This window comes from Hypanus sabinus, chromosome 26 (genome assembly GCF_030144855.1).
Source record: "Hypanus sabinus isolate sHypSab1 chromosome 26, sHypSab1.hap1, whole genome shotgun sequence".
NCBI lineage: Eukaryota > Metazoa > Chordata > Chondrichthyes > Myliobatiformes > Dasyatidae > Hypanus > Hypanus sabinus.
In genome coordinates, this window is record NC_082731.1 from 19,970,359 (window position 1) to 19,997,854 (window position 27,496).

The 27,496-nt window shown below is 49.3% G+C and overlaps 1 protein-coding gene across 1 annotated transcript in view; it reads right to left on the minus strand.

The window, feature by feature from the left end:
• Positions 1–27,496, minus strand: part of tep1 (telomerase-associated protein 1) — a 107,727-nt gene that overhangs the window by 64,871 nt on the left and 15,360 nt on the right. The window contains exons 9-17 of the mRNA XM_059951602.1: positions 24,227–24,336; positions 18,016–18,106; positions 17,178–17,355; positions 14,485–14,704; positions 10,100–10,252; positions 9,364–9,453; positions 5,671–5,792; positions 5,112–5,180; positions 4,345–4,497 (exon numbers count right to left, since the gene is read on the minus strand). Of these exons, the coding sequence (XP_059807585.1) occupies positions 4,345–4,497; positions 5,112–5,180; positions 5,671–5,792; positions 9,364–9,453; positions 10,100–10,252; positions 14,485–14,704; positions 17,178–17,355; positions 18,016–18,106; positions 24,227–24,336 (1,186 nt within the window). The remainder of the gene's footprint in view (positions 1–4,344; positions 4,498–5,111; positions 5,181–5,670; positions 5,793–9,363; positions 9,454–10,099; positions 10,253–14,484; positions 14,705–17,177; positions 17,356–18,015; positions 18,107–24,226; positions 24,337–27,496) is intronic.

Consider the following 27,496-nt stretch of genomic DNA (forward strand, 5'->3'; position numbering starts at 1 on the left):
TGGATGTATCAGTGTTACAGTGGAGTAAAGGGAATGCAGAGGCATGAGAGAGGAGCTGGTCAAAGCTGATTGGAAGCAAACACTGACAGCAGAATTACAATGGCCGGTGTTTCTGTGGGAAACTTGGAAAGAGCAGTAAAGATATAACCCCAAGATGAAGAAGCATTCTAAAGAGAGGGTGGAGCTAAGCTGTGGCTGACAAGTGAAGTCAAAGACAGCGGAAAAGCAAAAGAGAGGGCATATAACAAAAATTAATGGGAAGGTCGAGGAGCGGGAAGCTTTTAAAAACAAACCGAAAGCAACTGAAAAAGTGATTAAGAGAAAAAAAAGATGAAATAGTAAGGGAAGCTAGCCAATAATATGAAAGAAAATACAATTCTCAAAAATACGAAAGAATATATTTTCCAAATACATAAAGAGTAATAGAAACATAAGAATGTATATCAGACCGCCTGGAAAATGACACTGGAGAGGTGGCAATGTGGTACAAAAAGGATGGTGGACGAACTTAGTGAATATTTTATGTCACAGTAGAAGATACGAGCAGTATGCTAAAAATCCAATAGTATCAGGAGGATCAGGGGCAGAGGTGAATATAGTTGCAATTACTAAAGGGATTTTACTATTCCTAAAGAAGCTGAAAAGTCTGAAGGCAGACGAGCAACCTGGACCGGACGGACTATCCCGCAAGGTTCTGAAAGAGGTACCTGAAGAGATTGCGCAGGCATTTGTTATGATTTTCCAAGAATCACTAGATTCTGGAAATGTTCCTGAGGACTGGAAAATTGCAAATATCAGTCCACTCTTTCAGAGGGAGGCGGAAGATAGGAAATTATAGACCAGTTAGCCTGACCTCAACGAGTCTGTTATTAAGGACTGGGGTTTTTGGAGACAAGATAAAATTGGCTAAAGTCAGCATGGTTTTCTAAAGGGGAAATCTGGCCTAAAATCCTTTGAGGAAATAATAGGCAGGATACAAAAAGGAGAGGCAGTGGATGTTGTTTAATCGGATTTTCAGAAGAATTTGACAAGATGTCACATATCAGGCTGCTTAACGACAGCCCATGGCATTACATGAAAGGGACTATCATGGAGCAAAGATTGGCTGACTGGCAGGACGCAAACAGTGGAAATGAAGAGGGTCTTTTCTGGTTGACTGCCACAGGTTTTGGTGCAGGACCACTTCTTTTCAGGTTATGCGTTAGTGATTTGGATAAAGGAATTGATGGCTTTGTGGCCAGTTTTGCAGACAATACAAAGATATGTGGAGGGACAGGCAGTGCTGAGGAAGCAGGGTGTCTGCAGATGACTTGGAGAAATTGTGGGAATGGGCAAAGAAGTGGGAGGTATGGTCATGCACTTTAGAGGAATGACTGTTCTCTGTATGGGAAGAAAATTAAACATTTCAGAGGTGCAAAGTGACTTGGGAGTCCTCTTGCAGGATTCCCCAAAGGATAACTTGCAGGTTTAGTCGATAATGAGGAAGGTAGATGCAATGTTAGCATTCATTTCCAGAAAATTAGAAGGCAAACACATGGCTATATTGCTGAGGCTTTACAAGCTATTGGTCAGACAGCAGTTAGAGTATTGTGAACAGTTTTGGGCCCCTTACCTAAGAAAAAAATGTGCTAGCATTGGAGAGAGCCCAGAAGATGTTCACAAGAATAATTCCAGGAATGAAAGGGTTTACATATGAGGCACAGGTTATGGCTTTGGGCCTGTACTCACTGGAGTTCAGAGGAATGAGGGGGGTCTCATTGAAACCTACTGAATATTGAAAGGACTAGACAGAGCGGAAGTGGAGAGAAGATTTCCTATAGTGATGGTCGTGGGACCAGAGTGCCGAGCTACAGAGATGAAGAAAAATTTGTTTAGCCAGGTGGTGAATCTCTGGAAGCCATTCCAGCAGAGGGCTGTGCAGGCCGAGTCGTTGAGTACAATTAAACTGGAGGTTGATAGGTTCTTGATTAATCAGGGTGTTAAAGGTTATGGGGAGAGGGAGAATGCGGTTGAGGGGGATTATCGAATGGCAGAGCAAACTCGATGGAACAAATGGCCTAACTCTGCTCATGTCTTTATGATCTTATCTGTCTGTTCTTCCGCAGTTGTTTTTTTTTAAGAACCCTGCCATTAACCTGAATTCTTACTTCAAATTCAACCTGCCAAAGTGAATCACTTCACACTTTCCCAAACTGAAACCCATCTGAAACTTGCTAGTCCAGCTCTGTCAATGTCCCATTCTAACCTCCCACACAATCCACAACACCACCAACCTTTGTGTCATCTGAAAACTGATTAAGCCACCCCTCCCCATGCAAGTCATGTATAAAGATCACTTCACAGCTGTAAGATCGGTGTTCAATTCCACACAAAATTCTTCTATCTGCTCCAGTTTCCTCCTGCATTCCAAAGGTGCACGGTTCGAAGTTACTGAGTTGTGGGCATGCTATGCTGGTGAGCTGTGCGGCTACACTTGTGGGCCAGCACAATCTTTGCTGGTTTGATTCGACGCAAAACGGCGCACTGTAGGTTTCGATGTGCCTGTGATAAATAAAGCTACTCAGAATAAAAAAGGAAAATCATAAGGAGCAGGAGTCCCAGAACAGATCTCTGCAGAACATCGTGCGTCACGGACCTCCGGGCAGAATATACTATCTACACCCACTCACTGCCTTCTGTGGGCAAGCCAATTCTGAATCCGTGGATCAAGTTCTCCTAGATCCCATGTCTCCTGATTTTCTAAATCAGCCTACTGTGGGGAACCTTGTCAAACACCTTACAAAAGTTGGTGGTGTTGTAGATAGTGTTGAGGATTGTCGAAGATTGCAGACAGACATTGACAGGATGCAGAAGTGGGCTGAGAAGTGGCAGATGGAGTTCAACCTGGAGAAGTGTGAGGTGGTACACTTTGGAAGGACAAACTCCAAGGCAGAGTACAAAATAAATGACAGGATACTTGGAAGTGTGGAGGAGCAGAGGGATCCACAGATCCCTGAAAGTTGCCTCACAGGTAGATAGGGTAGTTAAGGAAGCTTATGGAGTGTTAGCTTTCATAAGTTGAGGGATAGAATTGTAGAGTCACAAGATATTGATGCAGCTCTATCAAACTCTAGTTAGGCCACACTTGGAATACCGTGTCCAGTTCTGGTCACCTCACTATAGGAAGGATGTGGAAGCATTGGGAAGGGTACAGAGGAGATTTACCAGGATGTTGTCTGGTTTAGAGAGTGTGAATTATGATCAGAGATTAAGGGAGCTAGGACTTTACTCCCTGGAGAGGAGGTTGAGAGGAGACATGATAGAGGTATACAAGATATTAAGAGGAATAGACAGAGTGGACAGCCAGCGCCTCTTCCCCAGGGCAACACTGCTCAGAGGATATGGCTTTAAAGTAAGGGGTGGGAAGATCAAGGGGGATAATAGAGGAAGGTTTTTCACTCAGAGAGTGGTTGGTGCGTGGAATGCTCTGCCTGAGTCAGTGGTGGAGGCAGATACACTAGTGAAATTTAAGAGACTACTAGACAGGTATATGGAGGAATTTAAGGTGGAGGGTTATATGGGAGGCAGGGTTTAAGGGCCGAAGGGCCTGTACTGCACTGCATTGTCCTATGTTCTAAAACCCATAGACATCTAAATGTTAACTGATGATTGCTGTTGTCTTGTGCGATGCCTCCACTGCAGATAAAGATATTCATGACTTTTACAGGACTGTGCAAAAGTCTTTGGCACCCCAGGATTTTGTTTAAATGGTTTCTAACGGTATCATCGAGGCTGTCTGAGATTACCTGGCGAGGCAGAAGTAAGACAGCCAAACTCTGCGGAAGAACTGTGGCAAGTTCTCCAATATGCTTGGAACCACCTACCAGCTGATTTTCTTATAAAACTGCATGACAATGTACCCAAGAGAACTGATACAGTTTTAAAGGCAAACGGTGGTGACACCAAATGTTCATTTAATTTTAGGTTTTACTGTTTGCTGCTCTTTCTAGCAATTTTTTTTTTATACTTAGAAACTTTTCATTTCATTCTTTTTGCAAGCATCTTTGCTTTACAGATTTTTTTTATACGTGCCTGAGACTTTTCAGAGTTCTGTGTACTTTGTGTCTCTCTGCCTGTGACAAGCAAGCTAGTGGGGAAAGTTTCTCACACAGTGGGTGTTGGGAATGTGGAAGAAGCTGAAGGGGAGGAGGTACAGGGAAGAACATCCACAATCGTTAGAAGACATTTGGACGGGTACATAGCCAGGGAACGTTTAGAGGGAGATGAGCCAATCACGGGCAATTGGGGCCAGAGCAGGTGGCATCTTGGTCAGCACGGATGAGAGGGGTTGAACTACTCTCTGACCTGTGCGTTGGAACCCTGAGAATATTGGAGAGCGAAGTTGACTCCATCTCCTTGAGGACACGGACACTCTCCCTGGCTTTCGGAAGGCGGAAGATGTCGTCGATCTTCTCCACGTGTTCCAGGAGACGGCAGGAACCTCGCTCGCACAGAAACCTTGAGCAAGCAGATTTCAGCTCAGACTGGATAGTTACCGAGTTTCCCAGCATCACACAGACCAGGGTCAAAGTAAGGCACATGGTGAGGGGCCCTCCACACCGTCCCGTCACACACTCCCAGGGACAGGGTCAGACACAGGGTGGGGCTCCCTCCACACTGTCCCGTCACACATTCCCAGGGACAGGGTCAGACACAGGGTGGGGCTCCCTCCACACCGTCCCGTCACACACTCCCAGGGACAGGGTCAGACACAGGGTGAGGCTCCCTCCACACCGTCCCGTCACACACTCCCAGGGACAGGGTCAGACACGGGGTGAGGCTCCCTCCACACCGTCCCATCACACACTCCCAGGGACAGGGTCAGACACAGGGTGAGGCTCCCTCCACACCGTCCCGTCACACACTCCCAGGGACAGGGTCAGACACAGGGTGAGGCTCCCTCCCCACCGTCCCGTCACACAGTCCCGGGGACAGGGTCAGACACAGGTTGAGGCTCCCTCCACACCGTCCCGTCACACACTCCCAGGGACAGGGTCAGACACAGGGTGAGGCTCCCTCCACACCGTCCCGTCACTCACTCCCACAAGATGTTCACTGTTTTTCTGTCATACCTTAAGATCTGGTCACTGTAGCCGAAGAGGGTGACATCATTTCTGCAGCTGTTGATCTCAGGATTGATACTGTTGAAGCAGAGAGACAGAGAGGCCGATTAAGGTGTGCTTGCTCCTGCAGTAAACATCTGCAATGAATGAGGTTCAGGGAGACAGTCGGATAGGAGACCGCATTGTCTGCTCCTGGTTGTTGGCCAACATGTTTGTCCGTGGACGCAGGCGGTCAGCCAGAGGGTCAGGCCGTGCCCACCGCAAGCCCGCCTTCACCGATGCCCGAGACCAGCTGAGGGAGAATGCAGCGTCCACGGTCATTCTGGAGGCTTTCTGAGCCCCTATCATTCTGTGTGAGGGAGGTAAAGAAATCTCCGGAATTCTCTCCTCAGAGAGCTGGGGGTAGTGGGCAAGCGGGTGGCCAGCATTTTCTGTCCTCTCCCCCTTCCAGTGCCCATACTCTTCCTTCCACCCCAGTCCATTCCACCTCCTTCCTGCCCCCTCCATCAGACGGGGCACGACACTGTGCGACAAAGCAACCTGACAGGAGAACAGGCCCTGGGCCTACCTCAGTCTCCGGGCTGAGAGATCCACCTGGACGAAGAGGAGGTTGCAGTTGACAAGGCGACGGTAGAGTTGGACCATCTCCCCCGCTGCTGAGCTGCAGGACAGGACCAGAAGGGTGTCGATCTGCTGGGTGAGGGAAGAAGAGTCAGGCAAAGCCCCCTCTGCATCGCTCGGCGAAACAGACTCCACCTTCGCCTTCGTCCGTTGTAGAGCAACTCTCCCACCCCTGCCCTCTTCCGGTTACAGGGACTAGCCCAGTTGTGGGATCCTCTCCACACTGCCGGATGGGACATGGGGTGGGGTTTGCCAAGGCCAAGGAAGCTTAGTCGCTCCTCTGCCTGCTCGGAGAGCCAAGGCAGTCTGGCTGGTCCCATGACTCACCAGTCAGAACCACAGAACATTCCAGCACAGAAACAGGCCTTTTGGCCCTTCTTGGCTGTGCCAAACCATTTTTCTGCCTAGTCCCACTGACCTGCACCCGGCCCATATCCCTCCATACACCTCTTGTCCATGTACCTGTCCAAGTTTTTCTTAAATGTTAAAAGTGAGCCCACACTTACCACTTCATCTGGCAGCTCATTCCACACTCCCACCACTCTCTGTGTGAAGAACCCCCCCCCCCCCCAATGTTCCCTTTAAACTTTCCCCCTTCACCCTTAACCCATGTCCTCTGGTTTTTTCTCCCCTAGCCTCAGTGGAAAAAGCCTGCTTGCATTCACTCTATCTATACCCATCATAATTTTATACACCTCTATCAAATCACCCCTCATTCTACACTCCCGGGAATAAAGTCCTAACCTATTCAACCTTGCTCTGTAACTCAGTTTCTCAAGTCATGGCAACATCCTTGTAAACCTTCTCTGCACTCTTTCAACCTTATTAATATCCTCACTTGTTACTTGTGCCTTTTTGAAACATCCCAACCAACAAGCCACAGCTTTGCCCATGAATGAAGACCCAGGCCAGCCCAACACAAACCATTTAGCCCCTCGCTGGACTCTTCCCTGTAATCTGACAGCCTCGGGAACGGCAGACCCCACCCAACCCAGACCTCCTCTCTCCTGCTACACAGAAGCACCTACCACCAGGCTGAAGGGCAGATTCTACCGCACTATCATCTCGAGCAGATATGGACAGACTCCTGATTTCCCAGTCTATCTTCTCGAGCCCCTTGCGCACTGCACTTTCTCTGTAACGTGATGCTATATTCCACATCCTGTCACAGCTCTTTCCCTTTTGTACAACCACGATGTGCTCAGGCCTCGAGCGCTCTGCCCGGACGGTGGAGCTTTTCTCTGCGCCACGCCATCCAGAAGCCCCACAGCTCAGTACGGCAACCGCGCTGAAGGAGAGTACAGAGCGCTCAGCACGTCACAGAAACCAGCCTCCCCTCTACGGGCTGTCTACACTTCCAGCTGCCTCAGTGAAAGCAGCCAACATAATCAAAGACCCCACCCGTCCCAGACATTCTCTTTTCTCCCCTCCCCTCAGGCTCGAGGCCAACTTCGATCCTGCTGTTAACAGTCTATAGAACAGTTGTCTGGTATCAGAAATTGGACACTTAACTCCACAATCCACGCCATTCCAATCTGACAGTCTGCCTGCCCACACTGCAGCCCGAACTCATTATCTTACCCCGTTCTACCTCAGTGCACTGTGTAGTGATCCGTTCTGTACTAGCAGTAAGCAAGATGAGCTTCTCGCTGTATCTCAGTCATTGTCATCATTATGTGCCGTGTCGTACAACATGGATGATCGTGGTCTTTCCGAGAGGGTTTGCCGCTGGCTGCTCCTGGGCAGAGTCTTTACAAGACCGGGGGTGGAGCCATTCTCAATACTCTTCAGAGATTGTCTGCCTGGCGTCAGTGGTCGAATAACCAGGACTTGTGGAACGCACCAGCTACTCGTGCGACCATCCACCACTTGATCCCATGTAATCCTCACTGGGGGGAGGGGGTTGCGGTGGGCTAAACGGGTGCTGCACCTTAGCCAAGGGTGACCTACAGGCTAAAGGAGGTAAAGCGCGCCTTGCATCTTTGCAGAAGACGTATCTCCCCTCTGCCACCCAGGGTATTTGACAACAACAAACCAGTAACTTGTTACAGGTGTACAAGGTGATAAAAGACATAGATAGACTGGATAGCCAGTGCCTTTTCCTCTAGGGCAGCTGTGACTAATACGAGAGGACGTAATTTGAAGATGAATGGAGGAGAGTACGGGGGAGACATCAAGGCAGGGTTTTTTAAAAGTATATAAACACAGAGAATTGTAAGTGCCTAGAACACGCTGCCAGAGTTTTGGTAGGGGCAGGTACATTGAAGGGATTCCTGGATAGGTACATGGATAGAAGAAGGAGGGGTTAATTTGGAGCAGGTTAAGAGGCTGGTGCAACATGAGCTGAAGGTTGAGCACTGTGCTGAGCTGTTCTGTGTCCCAATACCAAAACCAAGCACCACGGTAAACACTCAGGGGCCACACTATTAAGTACACCTGTTCATTAACACAAATATCTAATCAGCCAATCGTGTGGCAGCAACTCAGTGCATAAAAGCATGCGGATACGAGGACACGTTTCTTCAGCCGGAGAGTGGCAAATCTGTGGAATTCATCGCCGCAGGTGGCTGTGGAAGCCAAGTCCTTTAGGGACGTTGACAGATTCTTGATTAGTCTGGGCATGAAGGGAAACGGGGAGAAGGCAGGAGATTGGGGCTGAGAGGGAGATGGATCAGCCATGATGCTAGAGCAGACTCGATGGGTCAAATGGCCTAATTCTGCTCCTGTATCTCATGGACGTGGTCAGCAGGTTTAACTGTTGCTCAGACCAAACAGTAGAATGGGGAAGAAACGTGAATGTGAGTGACTTTGATCACGTGGTGCCAGACGGGTTGATCTGAGTGTCTCAGAAGCTGATGACCTCCTGGGAACTTTACCAACAACAGTCTCTAGAGTTACAGAAAAAGATACGAAAAATGATAAAACAGTCAGCGAGCAGCAGCTCTGTGGGTGAGAGGTCGAGAGATGAGTGGCAGACAGGAAATTGACAGTAACTCCAATCACTACTCGTGACAACAGTGGTGTGCAGAACAGCATCTCTGAACGCACAGCACTTTGAACGAAGGAGATGGGCTACAACGGCAAGAAGACCACAGACATACTGTACGCTCAGTAGCTGCTTTATTAGGTACAGGAAATACCCAATAAAGTGGCTACTGAGTGCACATGACAACGATCCACCTATTTCAGTTCCTCACAAGGAGGACTTGCCTCCTCCCAGAAGCTCTGGCTGACTTACCTGGGTTTTTGAAGGTCACGACCCAAAGTGAAGATCTTTCAGTTCTCAAGGCGCAAGCTTGAAGAGGTATGGGCAGTGGGGAGGGCTCAAGGCAGAGAGCACGTCCAAATGCACAAATGAAAGATATAGCCAGCCATCATATTAGGACCAACAACCTGAGATGTGTATTTCTTTTAATAACTATTTATTGCTGTAATGAGAGTTTATACCAATATGATGGTTCTGACAGTTGCACACCACCGAAGCACCATCTCCCTCTCTGCCCCTCCGCCTGGTTGGACTTACCCTCATTACCACCATCTATCCCATTAACTGCACCTCACACTCCCCACACCTCCCCCCACCTAGCCACCCCGTGTTGTCGTCCACCGTCCTGCTGCGGCTCGAGGTACTGGCGCCTACCTGCACGTGATCTCGAATGCACTCGGTGAGGAAAGAGTGGGAACCGTCAGTCATGAAGAAGCCACCCCCCTTGTCCTCGTCCTCCATGTCCTGCAGGCAGAGTGTGGGGGGTGGAGAGGAGGGAAGGGGGCAGCATAAAATCAGGGATTGGGGGGTTCGGGGGGGGGGCAGAAGGAATGGGAAGGGGATGACAATTAGATCCAGCAGAATGACTTGCACAATGCCACCACACCTCCAGATGGAGGGCCCTGCCACCCTCCACCCACGCCTGCCCCATCACCACGTCAGCACCACCCTCTCATCAACGCTTGACAGACAGGGCCTCCTCCATTACAAAGAGGGAAACACACTCTCCCCATTATACTTTGCCAAGGCAGTTCCCTTCAGCCTTCTTATCTCCCCTCACCCCTCTCTTCCCCCCCCACCACTGCTTTTCCCAACCCTCCTCCACCTCCTCCCCTCCACCCAAATCCAACTTGCCCCCTCCCCCTCCCCTACCTCCTTCCTCCTCCAACGAGCGCCAGGGGACGGCCCGGCATCTCCGCCATCCGAACAAAATCCCCTCCCGACCTGGCGCGGCACGCATATCCCGCTCAGCTCTCCCCGTCCCCCGCCACGTAGTCAACTGCTCGACTTGACCAAGGTCAGGGCGGAGGTTTGCAGCGCACCCCGCCCCCCACTATCCCCTGCCCCACTCCCCCAACACCTGCCAGGTCCTTGCGGGGGGAGCTCTGACCTTGGCCTGCTCGAGGACCTGGCTCACTCCGGAGAGGATGGATCCGCAGAGCACTTCCACTTCCCGGTGGGAACGGTCGGCGTACAGGACCAAGCGACAATGCTCACTGACATGCTTGGCCATCAGTCCCAGCAGCACAGCGATCTCCAGAAGCTGGGTGAAGAAGGGAGACGGCTGAGCAAAGCAGGAGCAGGCAATATCATGGACACCGAGGTGTGTGTGTGTGTGTGTGTGTGTGAGTGTGTGTGTGTGTGTGTCTGTGTGTGTCTGTGTGTGTGTCTGTGTGTGTGTGTGTGTGTGTGTCTGTGTGTGTGTCTGTGTGTGTGTCTGTGTGTGTGTCTGTGTGTGTGTCTGTGTCTGTGTGTGTGTCTGTGTGTGTGTGTGTCTGTGTGTCTGTGTGTGTGTGTGTCTGTGTGTCTGTGTGTGTGTGTCTGTGTGTGTGTGTCTGTGTGTGTGTGTGTGTCTGTGTGTGTGTGTGTCTGTGTGTGTGTGTGTGTGTGTGTGTGTCTGTGTGTGTGTCTGTGTCTGTGTCTGTGTGTGTGTGTGTGTGTGTGTGTGTGTGTGTGTGTGTGTGTTTCCTCAGGAGGCCAAGGAAGTTCAGCACGTCCCCAGCAATCCACACCATCAACCTATGCATCGCAAACACCAGATAATCTGCAGATGCTGGAACACACAGAAACTCAACAGTCCAGGCAGCGTCCGCGGAGAAGAGGAAACAGTCGACACTTCGGACCTACACCCACCATCGCTGCTCTGACCGTGACCTCAAGAAGCCGCGTGGAGCTGTGGAGGTGCCTCAGTAGATCAAGGAAACCAGCCTCCTCTCCATGCCTCGGTAAAGCAGGCAGCTGAATCAAAAACCCCTCCCACCCTAGATATTCTCCCTTCCTCCCCCTCCCCCTCCCGTCAGGCAAAAGCTCGAGAGCACCTACAGCTGCGCTCCAGGACCCTGTTGTTATCAGACCCTCGGAAGGACGTCTGGCATAAGGATGACCCCCTGATCTCCTCGTCAGGGCCCATTGACCCGATTTGTCTACCTGCACTGCGCCCTTGCTCCAAATGCAGCATTAAATTTTACATTCTGTTTTATTTTTCCTTTTGACTACTTCGACGTACCTGTGTACTGAAATATCTGCCCGGATGACGCGGAGGCAAAAGATTTTCACTGTATCGGTGCATGACAATAATAAACCATTTTACAATGCGATTTGAATGGTGCTAATCTGCATCAGGTCTCATCTCGACTCCTGTCCCAGTTCCCCAATCTCAATTACGCCCTCCTCAATTTCTCAAGCATCCCTCTCTGCTAAATGACCATCTCCCTGATCTTGTAACTCTGTCCCCTTGTTCGTAACTCTCCCACCAGTAGGATCACCACATCTCCCCTGTTACCCTCCCCAAGTCATGGCATCTTTCACTACACCAGCCTCCAGTCTTCCAAACAATGAATACAATTATTATTCCTTTTTAAAACACATAACCCTCGTATCCCAGGGAATTATTACTGGGAATCTCATCGGGACTGCTTCCAACTTATGTATGGAATGAACTTAACTGTAAAACTTTCCACAACCTACTCAAGTGTTCTCCCTCCCCTTTGTCAGGTCAGAGAGCCAGACCTGTACACAATATTCCAGGGACTGTCTCATCGGGACCCTGCATCATTGGTCTCTCTTCCAGCACTGCATGTGAAGCAAGCCTCCCCTTCCTCTCCATCTACTCCCCCTTCCCCTCTCCATTTCCATAACACCACACGATATGGGAGCAGAAGCAGGCCATTCGGCCCATCGAGTTTGCTCCGCCATTCAATCATAGGCTGATCCAATTCTTCCAGTAATCCCCACTCCCCTGCCTTCTCCCCAAACCCCTCGATGCCCTGGCTAATCAAGAACCTACCTATCTCTGCCTTAAATACACCCAGTGACTGGGCCTCCATAGCAACTCATGGCACCAAATTCCACAGATTTACCACCCTCTGACTAAAGTAATTTCTCCGCATCTCAGTTCCAAATGGACGTCCTTCAATCCTGAAGTCGTGCTCTCGTCCTAGATTCCCCTACCATGGGAAATAACTTGGCCATACCTAATCCATTCAGGCCTTCTAACATTCGGAATGTTTCTGTGCGATTTCCGCCCTCATTCTCCTGAACTCTGGAACGCAGCCCAAGAGCTGATGCAAACCTGACCTGCGCACAATACACTGGATTCTAGTTAACTGGGCCACAGGTTAAGCTGGAAAGCCATTTAAAGGACAAAAACCAGATCTAAGAAACAGCTGACATTAGCTTCATTTATTTGGAACACCAAGTTGCTTAATTGGGACAGGAGATTGTTGCCAAGTAGTTTCTATCTAGTGTCAGTCACATGCACGTGCATGGCCCTGAGACGTAACACAGTGCTTACAGCAATCAGTGTTTAAGATAGCTTCAGTTTAGTGTGTTTGTGTTCAAAAAGCAGTGACTTTTGTTGCTGATAGTTGTCCAGAAATAAGCCGCAAGACAACTCACAACTTTTATTCCCTGCGCTATCAAGCACGCAGGCTTGGCCGGGAAACAGCCGGGAGTGAAAACGAAATGATTTCACTACTTCAAGTTAGGAGTTATGATGGTATCGACAATCATCTTGAATGTTACAATGAAAATTAAGATTTGGAGGATGCAATCATCTAAAGCATTGTACGAAGGCCATCCATTATCTCCAGTAGGTGTCTGTGCTGGTTTAGTTCATTTACAATCAATCAGAAGAAGAACATGGCAGGTGAATTCCTCTGTCAATAATGATTAAGAATGAATACAGTTGGACAGTACTGTAGATGTCTTGGTAGTGTTATAATATGTTCTGTATTTTATTTAACTACATGATTTGTTACTCAGTTAAATGGGGCTTGTCTGTTTTATACTTTTTAACTCTTCCAATGAAGCTTTGGGACCTGCTTAATTGGGGTAAAATGTACTGGTCCCAAAATGTCCCAATTAAGAGAGGTAGGGCTTTACTCTCTGGAGAGAAGGAGAATGAGAGGAGCCATGATAGGGATATACATAATATTAAGAGGAATAGATAAGAGTGGACAGCCAGCGCCTCTTCCCCAGGGCACCAATGCTCAATACATGGCTTTAAGGTAAGGGGAGGGAAGTTCAAGGGGAATATTAGATGAAGGTTTTTCACTCAGAGAGTGTTTGGTGCGTGGAATGCACTGCCTGAGTCAGTGGTGGAGGCAGATACACTAGTGAAATTTAAGAGACTACTAGATAGGTATATGGAGGAATTTAAGGTGGGGGATCATACGGGGGGGGGGGGGGGTAGGGTTTAAGGGTCAGCACAGCATTGTGGGCCGAAGGGCTGGTACTATGCTGTATTGTTCTTTGGTCTTTTTTCTTTAACTGGAATTCACAGCATTCCGAGAGGCAATGTCAATTACCCCCTATAATGTTGGCGTGAGACGTCTCTGCACTTTCACCCTCTCGGTCACACACCTCACCTTCTACAGGCCGTAAAACCAAACCTGTTCCCAATATTCAAGCTACAGGACCCACCTCTCACCTGCCAGATCTTTCTCCACCCCTTTCTTTACACTGGCTATCTCCCTCTTTCTTTCCAGTCTCAACCTGTAATATTGACTGTCCACTTCCCCCACAGAAAGTGCCCCTACCTGCCAAGTTCCACCAGCATCTTGGATGGGTTGCTCGTGAACTCCCAGACACCACATCCCAGGGGTGGTCCCACCAAGACATCCACTGATGGCTCTGAACATCTTCTGCACCAATATTAAGTCTCCTCTCATCTTCCTTCACTCCAAAAGGAAAAGCCCTTGGCTTGCTCAACCTTTCTAATCTCAGCTGCACCTTGGTAAATCTCCACCACATCCTCGTTAATGCTTCCACATTATTTCTATCGTGAGGTGATCAGAATTGAACACAATAATCCAGTGTAGTCTAGCAGAGTTTTATCGAGCTCCCAAATTATCTTGCAGCTCCTTAACTTCATTTTCTGACGACAAAGATGAACACAGCATAGGCCTTCTTCACTACCTTGTCAACTGCACCAGGATTCATTCATCCCTTCGCCCAACCTCTCCCCACCCACCGCCCCCCCAGCCACAGATGCTGGTCCACCTGCTGAAACTCCAGCAGATCAGTTGTTGCCCCAGAGTCCAGAGTCCGCAACCCCTTGTGAACCTCCATTTCTTTAGTCGCTGTGGATGGGACAGCCCTCCAGTCCCCAGGGAAATGCCTGGGCAATCTCCTCGGGATGGCCTCTGGTGTTTGGACGTCCTTGAGGTGGAACAAATCCACTCATGTTTTTCTGGGGGTGGGGGTGAGCCTCTCCTGGTGCCTGAGAAAATCGACACAGGGCAGAGTGACTAGGGAGGTGGGAAAAGATCTCACCTTGGGGGCCCCAGGCCGGGTCTCGCTCTCGGGTCGCTGGGTCCCGGGAAGGAGGAGGTCCCGTGCCCCCTGGCAGGGCTGCTCCATCACCTGACTGACAGGACACAGGATGACGGTGCGGCCTGAGAGAGGGGGAATGTTGTGTGTGGCCGAGATCTCGATGGCTTTCTCCAGGGCGTTCCTGTACTGATCCAGGAGGTTCTGGTCATACCGAACATTCCTGGGGGGGGGGGGGAGGGAAAGAAGGGAAAAAGGAGAGGGTAAGGAGTGAGGGCACAGGGGGAGGGGGACAAAACAAATTTTATGTCATATGTCAGCGATAATAAACCTGATTCTGATCTTGGCTGGCATGAAAATACGTTCAGAGAAGTAGAGCACAGAAGCAGGCCCTTTGGCCCAACTTGTCCATGCCAACCCATTTGCCTGACCGAGATTTAAGCCATCTGGCCCACAGCACACCTTTTACAGACACCTTAGCGAAATACATTTAAACTCAATTTTCCACAATTCCTGGCATTTAATCCTAGAAAACATTCTCTTTACTATTATTCTGACATTTCACATTCTTAAAATAGTGATCCTAACTGACCTAAGACAGTGAAAGTTTTCTAGGATTAAATGCCAGGTATTGTGAAAAACTGGTCTGGATGGTTCACAGACAGTACAGAACAGGAATAGGTACTTCAGACACAATATCTGTGTTCATTAATTCTTTCAACCTTTCATGATCACATTCCTCCATTCCCTGCATATTTATCTCCCTATTTACAAAACTCTTGAATCCTATCATCTTATCTGCCTTTACTACCACCCCACATTTCAGGCAGCTAAATACCGTAGAAAACATGCCACACATCTCCGCAAAACATACCCCCTCTAAACTTAGACCCACACAGAACATGGAATATTACAACACACTACAGGTCCTTCAAATGATGTTGTGACAACCTTTTAACTGACTAAGCCTCATCTCCAACATAGACCCTCATTTTATCATCCATGTGCCAATTAAGAGTTTCCTAAATGCCCCAATGCATCTGCCTGTACCACCACCCGTGGCAGAGCACACACACTCACCACTCTGTGTAAAGAACTTATCTCATCATCACTCTTATATTTTCACCTTAAAATTATGTCCCCTATTTCCACACTGGGGAAAAAGTCTTTGGCTCTCCACCCCATCTATGCCTCTTATCATCTTGGACACCTCTACCGAGGAACTTCTCATTCTTCTTCACTTCAAAGAGAAAAGCCCCAGTTCTCTCAACCTATCTTCATACGACGTGCCCTCCAGTCCAGGCAGAATCCTGGAAAATCTCCTCCTCATCCTCTTGAAAGCTTGCACATCCTTCCTCTAATGTGACACAATATTCCAAGTGTGGTCTACCCAGGATTTTAGAGCTGTAACATTACCTCACAGCTCTTGAACTCAATCCCCTGACCAATGAAGGCCAACATGTCATACGTCTTGTAAAACCACCCTATCAACACAAGTATTTGTCCTTTCCACCCTGGGGGAGAAAAGTCTCTAGCCATCAACCCTATTTGTGCCTCTGATGATTTTATAAAGTTTTGTCAGGCTACCTTTAGCCTCCAATGCTTCAGAGAAAATAATCCAGATCTGCCCAGTCTCTGCTCATACCCTCTAATTCAGGGAACATCCTGGTGAACCATCTCTGCACCCCCTCCGAAGCCTCTGTACCTTTCCTATAACGGTCGGCCACAACTGCACACGCTTGAGCTGTTTTCTCGGAGAAAACAAAGTGTAAACGTTGTTGAGATTTTGGGTGGCAGAGATAGGTTTCACAGTCGGAATCTCCCCCCCCCCCCACCAGGGTGCCCCAGGGCACCAGGGGATGCCTGCACATAAGCACATCCCACTATGCCCTGCATATTCTGTCAAAAAGCCTCTTAAACATCAATGTGTCTGCTACCACCACCACTCTGGGCACAGCACTCCGGGAACCCACTGCTCCCGTGTAAAAACAAATAAATAACTTGCCCCGCACATCTGCTCTGAACTCTCCTCCTCTCACCTTAAAAATTACAGGCTCAGTTTATTCACTTCACAGGGACTTCAGAGCATCAAAACACACAGTGAGATACGTCGTTTGCGTCAAGGACCAAAACCGTTCAGGAATGTGCTGGGAACAGCCCACAAATGTCGCCATGCTTTTGGTGCCAACGTATCATGCCCCCTACTCACGAATCCTAACCTATGCGTCTGTGGAACGTGGGAGATACCAGGACGAAACCCAAGCATCACTGGGAGAACACACAAACTCCTTACAGACAGCGGCGGGAATTGAACCCGGGCTGCTGGCGCTGTAAGCGTTACACTCACTGCTCTGCCACTGCACCGTCCTGTTTGTCGTCAAGAGTATGACTTCTCTCTCTCCTCTGAAAAGTACTCGGTGTGTCAACTTCATCTACTCCTCTCATCGTTTTATTAACATCTGTCAGGTCTCCAGCGCTCCAGAGAAGACAGTACTCCAGTGTGTCCCGCCTCTCCTTCCGGTTTCTATCCTCTAATCTAGACATTCCGGCACCCCCTCCAAAGCTAAAAACTTCCTCCGTGTAAGGGAGGGGGCGAGATCAGAACTGCCTGTGCTGGAAGCCGTGGGAGAAGCGGAAGCGGCGGGACAGCTTCTGCGCGAGGCGGCCCCGTCACGTCCTCAGCAGACACCGCTTACTTGCGCTCCTGCAGCTTCTTGAGTTTCCTGGTCACCTGCGTGGAGAGTGGTGTGAAGGTACGGGCCGCGGCCTGGGACGGGCGGGAGTGGACCTTCACCCCCCGGATCCGGGACTGACGCTGGCGGATAGACGCCAAGACCTGCTGTATCATCTCCTGCCTCGACGGCAGGGGGTCGTCTGGCCAAGGGAGAGAGGAGAGAAGAGTCAGCAGTCGGGAGGGGGGTGTGGAAAAATTCAGGGTCGATGTCAACCTGCTGATGGGGAAGTTTGTGCAGAGGGCTTCTCCCTGCACACGATCCCACCAGAAGGATGCAAGACAAGTGGGCTGGCTTCGCTTACAGAAGTCGCCCTCTCCCTCGCCCCTCCAGTCATCACTGTAACACACTTCCATTCCTCCCTTGACTCTTCCGTGCTTGCTTTTGACGTCCCTCACCTTGACCTTTCTCGCCCCTCCTCCCTCATGCCCCCGCTGGCCCCCTTTGCCCTCTCTCTCCCCCTTAATCTCCCTTGCCCCTAATCTCACCCTTCCCCGTGTCCTCCTACTTGAGCCCCCTCATCACTAACCTCACCCTCCCAATTAGCATTGGCCAAAACTTCACCCTCCAAGTCCTCAGCCATGCCCTCGCACGTATTCCCCTCCCCCATAATTCTTCACTCCCCTCGACCTCCACGGCTCTGCCTGACCCTTCTATTCCCCATTTCTCCCTAAACCTGACTCCAAAGAATCAGTGGGTATCCACACCCATTGCCCTCATCCATCCCCGCAAAACCCCGCCACTTCCTTTCCCTCCCACCGCAAGACAACTCCCCCACCCTCCCCATCCCTACCCCACTCACCCTTGTGTTCCAGCCGCTCACCCAGCTCAGCGAGGACGCGGAAGGCAGCGAGGAACCGGAAGGGAAACTGGCGGCTGTGGATGACGGTTTTCTACGGAGAGACGGGGTCAGACTCTGAGTAGCCGGGGTGGGGGTTGGATAGCGTATCGCCACAGAGGTTCAAATGGAGCTGATTCACCCCTCCCCATTCACAGAGCAGGCTGCTTCTGAGGCCCAAACCCCTCTGCCCCTTGACCACAGAGGCCCTGCCCCCTCAGTCCTCACAAAGTCAGGACTCCAGAGGTCCTGCTCCCTTTGAAACTCCCAACGGTGAAGCCCCAACCACCCCCAGCTTCCACCTCACCTCAGGGGACCCGAGGACCCATTTCTCCAAACACAAGAACATAAGAAATAAAACCATAAGACATGGGAGCAGAATTAGGCCATCTGGCCATCGAGTCCGCTCCACCATTCAATCATGGCTGATTCTTCTCTTCAGTCTCCTCAACCCCAGTTCCAGCCGTCTCCCCGTGACCTTTGATGCCATGTCCAAACAAGAACCTATCAATCTCTGCCTTAAATACGCCTAATGACCTGGCCTCCACAGCTGCCTGTGGCGACAAATTCCATGAATTCACCACCTTCCGGCGAAAGAAACTCTTCCGCATCTCTATCCTGACGCTGTGGCCTCTCGTCTTACGCTCTCCCACCATGGGAAATATCATTTCCACATCTACTGTCTTGGCCTTTCAACATTCAAAAAGGTTTCAATGAAGTCCCCTCTCATCCTTCTAAATTCCACATGTTCCTCATATGGCCCTTTCATTTCTGGAATCATCCTTATGAACCTCCTTTGGACCCTCTCTAATGCCAGCACATCTTTTCTAATACGAGGGGCTTAACGCAGTGCACAATACTCAAGGAGAGGCCTCACCAGTGTCTTGTGGAGCCTCTGCATCACATCCCTGCTCTTGTATTTTAGACCTCTTGAAATGAATGCCAACATGGCATTTGCCTTCCTCACCACCAACTCAACCTGCAAGTTAACCTTCAGGGTAGTTCTGCACAAGGACTCACAAGTCCCTCAGCGTCTCAGATTCCTGGATTTTCTCCCTGTTCAGAAAATAGTCTGCACATTTATTTCTAATATCAAAGTGCATGACGGTGCATTTTCCAACATCGTAATTCATTTGCCATTTTCTTGCCCGTTCTCCTAATCTGCATCCTACCTGTTTCCTCAACACTACCTGCCCCTCCACCAATCTGCATATCATCTGCAAATTTGGCAACAAAGCCATATATTCCATTAGCTATATCTTTTATATACAGCATAAAAAGAAGCGGTTCCAGCACCGACCCCTGTGGAACACCACTAGTCACTGGCAGCCAACCAGGAAAGGATCCTTTTATTCCCACTCGCTGACCCCTCCCAAACAGCCAATGCTCTAACCACGTTAGTAACTTTCCTGTAATACCATGGGCTCTTAATCTGGTAAGCAGCCTCATGAGTGGCACTTTGTCAAAGGCCTTCTGAAAGTCCAAATATAGAAAATCTACAGCATCCCTTTTATCTATCCTGCTCAATGAATTCCAACAGGTTCATCAGGCAGGATTTTCCCTGAAGAAAACCACACTGACTTTGTACTATCTTGTCCTGTGTCACCAAGTACTCCATCACCTCATCCTTAACAACTGCCGCTAACATCTTCCCAACCATGGAGGTCAGGCTGATTGGTCTATAATTTCCTTTCTGCTGCCTTCCTCGTTCTCAGAGTGGAGTAACAATTGCAATTTTCCAGTCCTCTGGCTCCATGCCAGAGACCAATGAATTTTGAAAGATTATTTTAATGCCACCGCAATCTCTAACGCTACCTCTTTCGGAACCCTAGGGTGCAGTTCCTCTAGTCCGAATGATTTACGTACCTTTAGGTCTTTCAGCTTTTTGAGCACCTTTTCTCCTTCTCTCTTGTGACAGTAATTGCACCCACTTCTCTTCCTTCACACACTACAACATCTTACACAGTGTACAACATCAGGCATATTGCTAATAGGAGTAGAAGGAGGAGTAGGCTATCTGGCCCATTGAGCCTGCTCTGCCATTCAATAAGATAATAGACAATAGGTGCAGAAGTAGACCATTCGGCCCCTCGAGTCTGCACCGCCATTCTGAGATCATGGCTGATCATTCACTAGCAATACCCAGTCCCTGCCTTGTCCCCATATCCCTTGATTCCCCTATCCATCAGATATCTATCTAGCTCCTTCTCGAAAGCATGAAAGATCATGGCTGATTGAGCCATGGACTCACCTCCACCTACCTACCTTCTCTCCATAACCCTCAATTCCCCTACTATGCAAAAATCTATCCAACCTTGTCTTATATATTTACCGAGGTAGTTTTCACAGCTTCATTGAGCAGAGAATCCCACAGATTCACCACTCGCTGGGAAAAGCAGTTCCTCCTCATCCCCGTCCTAAATCTACTCCCTTGAGACTGTCCCCTAGTTCTAGTCTTACCTACCAGTGGAAACAATTTTCCTGCCTTTAACTATTTCTTTCATAATTTTTATACGTTTCTAAAAGATCTCCTCTCATTCTTCTGAATTCCAGCGAGCACAGTCCCAGGCGACTCTATCTCTCCTCATAGTTTAACCCCCTCATCTCTGGAATCAACCTGGTGAACCTCCTCTGCACTGCCTCCAAAGCCAGTATATTCTTCCTCAAGTAAGGAGACCAGAACTGCAGGTGCAGCCTCACCAGTACCCTGTACAGTTGCTGCATAACAACCCTGCTCTTAAATTCAATCACTCTAGTAATGAAGGCCAACATTCCATCGGCCGGCTGCACCTGCAAACCAACCTTTTGTGATTCATGCACAAGCACTCCCAAGTCCATAGCATAGCACCCCCATGCAAAGCAGCATGCTGCAACTTTTTACTACTTAAATAATAATCTGCTCTTCCATTTTTCCTTCCAAAGTGGTTGACTTTGCATTAAGCAACATTGTACTCCATCCAGGAGTGAAAGGGTTACTGTATGAGGAATGTCTGGTAGCTCTTGGGGTGTATTCCCTGGAGTTCAGGAGAATGAGGGGGAATCTTATAGAAGCATTCCAAAAGTTAAAAGGCGTGAGCAGATTAGATATTAAAGTTATTTCCCATGGGAGGGGATTCTAGGACGAGAGGACAGACTTCAGGATTGAAGGACGTCCATTTAGAACTGGGATGTGGAGAAATTACTTTAGTCAGAGGGTGATAAATCTGTGGAATTTGTTGCCACGAGCGGCTGTGGAGGCCAAGTCAGTGGGTGTATTTAAGTCAGAGATAGATAGGTTCTTGATTAGCCAGGGTATCAAGGGTATGGGGTGAGGGCAGGGGAGTGGGGATGACTGGAAGAATTGGATCAGCCCATGATTGAAAGGCAGAGCAAACTCGATGGGCTGAATAGCCTACCTGCTCCTATGTATTATGGTCTTGTCTGCTAGACCTATGCCCACTCACTTAACCTATCTATATCTCTCTGCAGGCACTTGTGCACAATTTGCTTTTCCACTCAATTTATTATCATCAGCAAATTGAGACACACTATACTTGGTCCCCTCTTCCAGATCGCTAATGTGTTTCGTGTCCAGTTGCAGGCCCAGCACCGAACCAACCCTGTGGCACACCGCTCACCACTGATTGCCAACCAGAATAACACCCATGATTCCCAGCTCTCTGCTTCCTATCAGTTAACCAATCTGCTATCCATGGAAATACAGCCCCCCAACTCCGTGCATTCTGATCTTAAGGATAAGTCTTTTATGCGGCACATTATCGAATGTCTTCTGCAAATCCAAGTAAATAACCTCTATCTGTTCCCCTCTATCCACCGACTCATTATATCCTCAAAGAACTCCAGTAAGTTTGTCAAACAGCACCTGCCCTTGCTGAATCCATGCTTCATCTGCCTGACAGATCCATTTCTTTCCAGATGCCTCGCTATTTCCTCTCTAATGATAGCTCAAGCATTTTCCCAACTACGATACAGTCCATGAAGTCCCCAAGACTGCCTCGACCAACTCAATTCACCTAATCTATGTACAAGTTAAAGTCCCCCATGATAACTGCTGTTCCATCCTGATGTGCCTCAGGCAGCTCTCTGTTTATTGCCTGTGCCACAGTAATGTTATTATTTGGTGGCTGATAAGTCAACTTGCAACAGTGAATTTTTACCATTTTCTATCCCTAATCTCTACCCAGATGGACTCAACCTTACGCTCCTTAGATCTTACATCGTCTCGATTGCCCTAATCTCATTAAGAGTGCTACCCCACCTCCCTGACTTTCCTGCCTATCCTTCTGTATTACCCGACAGCCTTGGATATTTAATTCCCAGTCCTCTCCACCCTGCAACCACGTTTCTGCAACGACTTCTAAATCATACATACCCCTTTGTACCGATTTGTGCCACAAGTTCATTGATCTTGTTTCGAATACCACAGGCATTCAGATAAAGCGCCCTTAAACTCATTGTGCTTTTAAAATCTCGTAATCTTTTACTCTTTTGCATGACTTTTCCTTTTTTAAAATCTTTTGTTTTTACTTTATCCACACTTTTCTTGCTTACTTTACCCATACTTCCCCAATCTGGTGATCCCCCCCCCCCCCCCGCCGCTATTTAGTTTAAAGCCCTTTCTATCATCAGCCTAGTGATGTGACTCACTGGGATCCAGGTCCCATCACGGTTCGGGTGGAGCCCATCCCATTGGTACAGCTCCCTCCTCCTAATGCCAATTTCCCACTTCTCCCACTCCAATCCTTGAGTCACACATGTAACTCTCCAATCTTCTTGGCCCTGTGTCAATTTGCACGTGGCTTAGGTAGTAATCCAGAGATTACTGCCTGATTCTGCTTTTTAATTTAGTCCCTGGCTGCTCAAATCCCCTCACCAGAACCCTTTTCCTTGTTCTACCTGCATTGTTGGTCCTCACAAGGACCATGACAACTGAATCTTTCCCCTCTCACTGTAAATTCCTCTGTAGGACAGATAAGATGCCCCGAACCCAGGCACCAGGCAGGCAACACAGCCTTCGGGACACTCTATCCCTGCGACAGAGAACTCTGCCTTTTTCCCTGACTGTACTATCCGCAATTACCACTACATTTCTCTTCTTCCCCATCCTCTTGAATGGCTTCCTGAACTACCGTGCCACAGTCAGGTTGCTCATCCTTCCTACAGCCCCCACTCTCATCCACACAGGGAGCGGGGATCTCAGACCTGTTGGACAAGCTCAAGGGCTGAGGCTCCTCCAGCTCTGTCTCTTGGATCCCACTACCCGCCTCACTCACAGAAACACCCTCCTGTGTGCCACAGTCACACTCAGACTACAGACTGAATTTGAGGCAGCTAATCTAATGGGAGTGTCTTGCCTCCTGAAACAGACTGGCCAGGTAACTCTCCCCGTCCCTGATGTGTCACAGTGTTTGAAGCTCAGATTCCAGGCCTTCAGCTTTGAGCCCGAGTTCCTCGAGCAGCCAACACTTGCTGCAGATGTGGTCCACCAGCTCCCATATCACCTGATCCTGCATCGTCCCTACTTTAGCTGCTTTTTATTGATTTTTTATTCAACCACTACAAAAGCCTCATCTCCTACTTCCCCGTGCCTCCTCGCCAAGGCCTCAAGTTCCCACTCATACAAGGGCCGCTTTGCTGTGACCCTGCTTTACTTAACGAATTGCAAATCGGCTGGTCCGCTGCTAGTGAGTCGAGCCCTGTGAAACGCTCGTTTTAAAACTCTTCTCCCTGGTCTGTGCGAAGCTCTCTCTCTGCGAATCCACCGCTGACATCTACACCTCACCAGATGCCCCTCAGGGTCCCAACTTCACTCTGAAAAACCCCACCGGAGGTCCTCCTCAGAGGCCTGGCCTCCTCCGAGTTACTGTCCGCTTAGACCCGACAGATCTTTTCAGGGAGCCCGCCCCTCACTGCCAAGAAGCCATGTCCCTTCCCCCGATCTGCCTCCTCCACTCTGTCCAAGGCCCCACCCCCTCTCCTAACATTGCAGGCATACGCGCAACCCCACCTCTCTCGTCCCCGACCCTACCCAGCATCCCACTGCTGTTCCAGGCCCTGCCCCCTACATGCCACTGTCCTGCCCCACTCCTCCACCAATCCCTGCCCATCTTCTCCGTCAGCGCCGGGGGGGGGGGGGGGTGGGGGGAGGTCGCCAGAAGTGGGACGCCCCACCTACCTTGTCCGAGAGCCTGGAGACGATCAGCCGGTGGTGACGCGGACTCAGTCCGCAGGTGATCATATTCCGCAGGTTACGAAGGGTGGCCATGAAGGGCAGCTTCTGGTTATCTGTGGGAGGGGGGGGGGCGACGGGATGGAGGAAGGGGGTCGGTGAAGAGATCCCAGTGAATTTATTCCATTCAGAACTGACCCAAGTCAAAGCAGGCAACACAGGCGACGAGTGGCAGTTGAAAGACTGCAAACCATACCTCACGAGGGCCGGGAACTCATGCTATCCAGCAAGATTAAGTCAATGGCATTGAACTGTCTCAGTAAAGTGGCAAGTGTGAGCAAATACCCCACTCACCCCAGATATCCTTTCATCTTTCCTGCTGGGAATTAGACTCAAAAGCATGTACCTCCCCCTCCATGTGCTGTGCATAATCAAAGACCCTACCCACCCTGGACATTCCTTCTCCTCCCCTCTCCTATTAGGCTGAAGATTCAAAATCCTGAAAGCATCATCTCCAGGCTCAAGGATGGCCTCTCCCTGGCTTTCCCCTCCTCCACTTCATCAGGAGGCTAAAAAATTTGGCACGTCCCTTATCAACCCTCACCAATTTGTATCGATGCACAATGAGAGAGCGTGCTATCTGGATGAATCGTGGCTTGGTACTGCAAACTGCTCTGCCTGCAATCACAAGAAACAACAGAGTTGAGCACACAGCTCAGCACCTCACAGAAACGAGCCTCCCACCCACGGACTCTGTCCCTACTTCCCACCCATCAGCACAAACAAAGGCCACATGCATGAATGCTGTTTGCTGGCTGGCAGGAGGCAAAGATTGGGAATAAAGGAGGGCCTCTTGTGCCACTGGTTTGTGGCGTTCCGCAGGGGCCTGTGCTGGGACCGCTTCTTTTCACGTTTTGATGGTGAATTGATGGATTTGTGGCCAAGTTTGCGGAGAATATGAAGATAGGTGGAGGGGCAGGTAGTGTTGAGGAAGCTGGGAGTCTGCAGAAGGACTGAGGCAGATTGGGAGAAGGGGCAAAAAGTAGCAGATGGAGGAATAAAGGCAGAGACAATTTTATAACTGTGCAGCAAATTCAGAAGTCAGAGGTGCAAAGGATCCTGTGAATCTTCGTGCAGGATTCCCTAAGGGTTAACTTGCAGGTTGAGTCAGTGGTCAGGAAGGCAAATGCAACGTTAGCATTCACTTTGAGAGGAATGTAACAGCGAGGATGTAATGGCGAGGCTTTATAAAGCCTTGGTCAGACCGCAAGGGCGGTTTTGCAGCACTTTTGGGCCCCTTTTCTCAGAAAACACATGCTGGCATTGGAGAGGGTCCAGAGGAGGTTCACGAGAATGATTCTGGAAATGAAAGGGTTAACATCCGAAGACTGTTTGCTGGCTCTGTACCTGTACTCACCAGAGTTTGGAAAAATGAAGTGGGGGGGGGGGGGGAGAGGAACCCGAGAAAGGCCAAGACACAGTGTATGTGGAGAGGATGTTTCCTATAGTGAGCATGTCCAGGAGCAGAGGACACAGCCTCAGAATAGAGGGCATCCACTTAGAACAGAGATGACAAAGAATTTCATTAGCCAGAGGGTAGTGAAATTGCAGAATTCACTGCCACAGATGGCTGCAGAGGCCAAATCACTTCATACATTTACAGCGAAGTCGACAGATTCTCGTTTAGTCATGGCCGCGGGGAGAAGGCAGGAGAATAAGTTTGAGTGGGATAATAAATCAGCCATTATGGAATGGCAGAACAGACTCGATGGGCTGAATGGCCAAATCCTGCTCCTACGTCTTGTGGTCACATCACAGACGTTGTGTCTTCTCCCATCAGGCAGAAGTTACCGAAACGTAGAAGTACATACCAGGACAACTTTGACCTTATTGTAATCAGATACTTGAATGGACCTCTCAAATGATACAATGGACCCTTGGTCTCTTTCTCTGTATACGTAACGCTGTTTTCTGTATTCCATTATCTTTTTTCCATGGACTAAAGTGGTTAAGTGGTCTGAACAGATGGCATGCAAGAGCGGTTTTCACACTACCTCAGTACATGCAACAATAATAAACCAATTTACTGCCGAACTCCCCATAGATTGTCCACCATCACCAAGGCACAAGTCAGGGGAGTGACAGAGCAATTACCGAGAGGGAGAGGGACTGAGGGACACCGGTCAGTGTACAGATTCAGTGAGGTGCAGCAAGTACCGGGGTGGGGTCCAGCCAAGTAACACTGGCAGCACACTCGATCGGCACCCCTTCCTCAGTCTCTCACTCACTCTGCCACCAACACACAGCGAGCACAGTGTTTACCATCGACAGGATGTACTGCGGCAGCTCACTCCTGCACTGCTCCGACCCTCCCTCCCCCCCCCCCCACCCCCACCCCAGCTGGATGAAGACAGCAGACCCTATGGAGGACAGTATCTCTTGGAAGTTGCCCTCCAAACCACCACGCGCATCCTGACTTGGAAATACGTGCCCGTTCCTTCCCTGTCACTGGGTCAGAATCTTGGAACTCCGTTCTGATAACATTGCGGGAGCCCACACTTCACAGGCTACAGCAGACTACAAAGGCCACTTGCCTTGAATTAGAAATACCTTTGGCCTGAAGCACAGAACAGTAAAGTCCTCGATAATATACTGACCAATCAATCTACATTAAGATCAACCTAACCGTTCCCTCCTACGTGGCCCTCCAAATTTCTTTCATCCATACACCTATAAGATTCTCTTCAATGTTCCTAATGAATCTGTCTCTACCATCACTACAGGGTGTTTCATGCACCCGCCACTCTCTTTGTAAAAAAAAACTACCTTTGAAATCCTATCTGCACATCGTAAAATTATGCCCTCTCATATTAGCTGCTTCCTCTTTGCCAAAAAAAGGTGTCAGTACCCCTTGTTACGCCTCTATCAAGTCACCTCTCATCCTCTGTCGCTCGAAAAAGAACAGCCCTCGCTCACTCCACCTTTTCTCATAAGACATGCTCTCTAATCCAGGCAGCAGCCTGTTAAAGCCCCTCTTCGCTCTCTGAAGCTTCCTCATCCTTCCCTGGACGAGGCAAACAGAATTGAATACAATACCCGAAACGTGGTCTATTTTCTCCCCACAGGCGCTGTCCGGCCAAGGGAGTATTTACAAAACATTGTGCCTGTATTCCTGATCTGAAGATTTTTTGTTTTTTGTTTTTTGTTGAGTTTTGTTGACTAATGCCACCGTCCTGCCTTGCGAATCACCTTTCCCTTGCCCGCATGGGGAAGTGT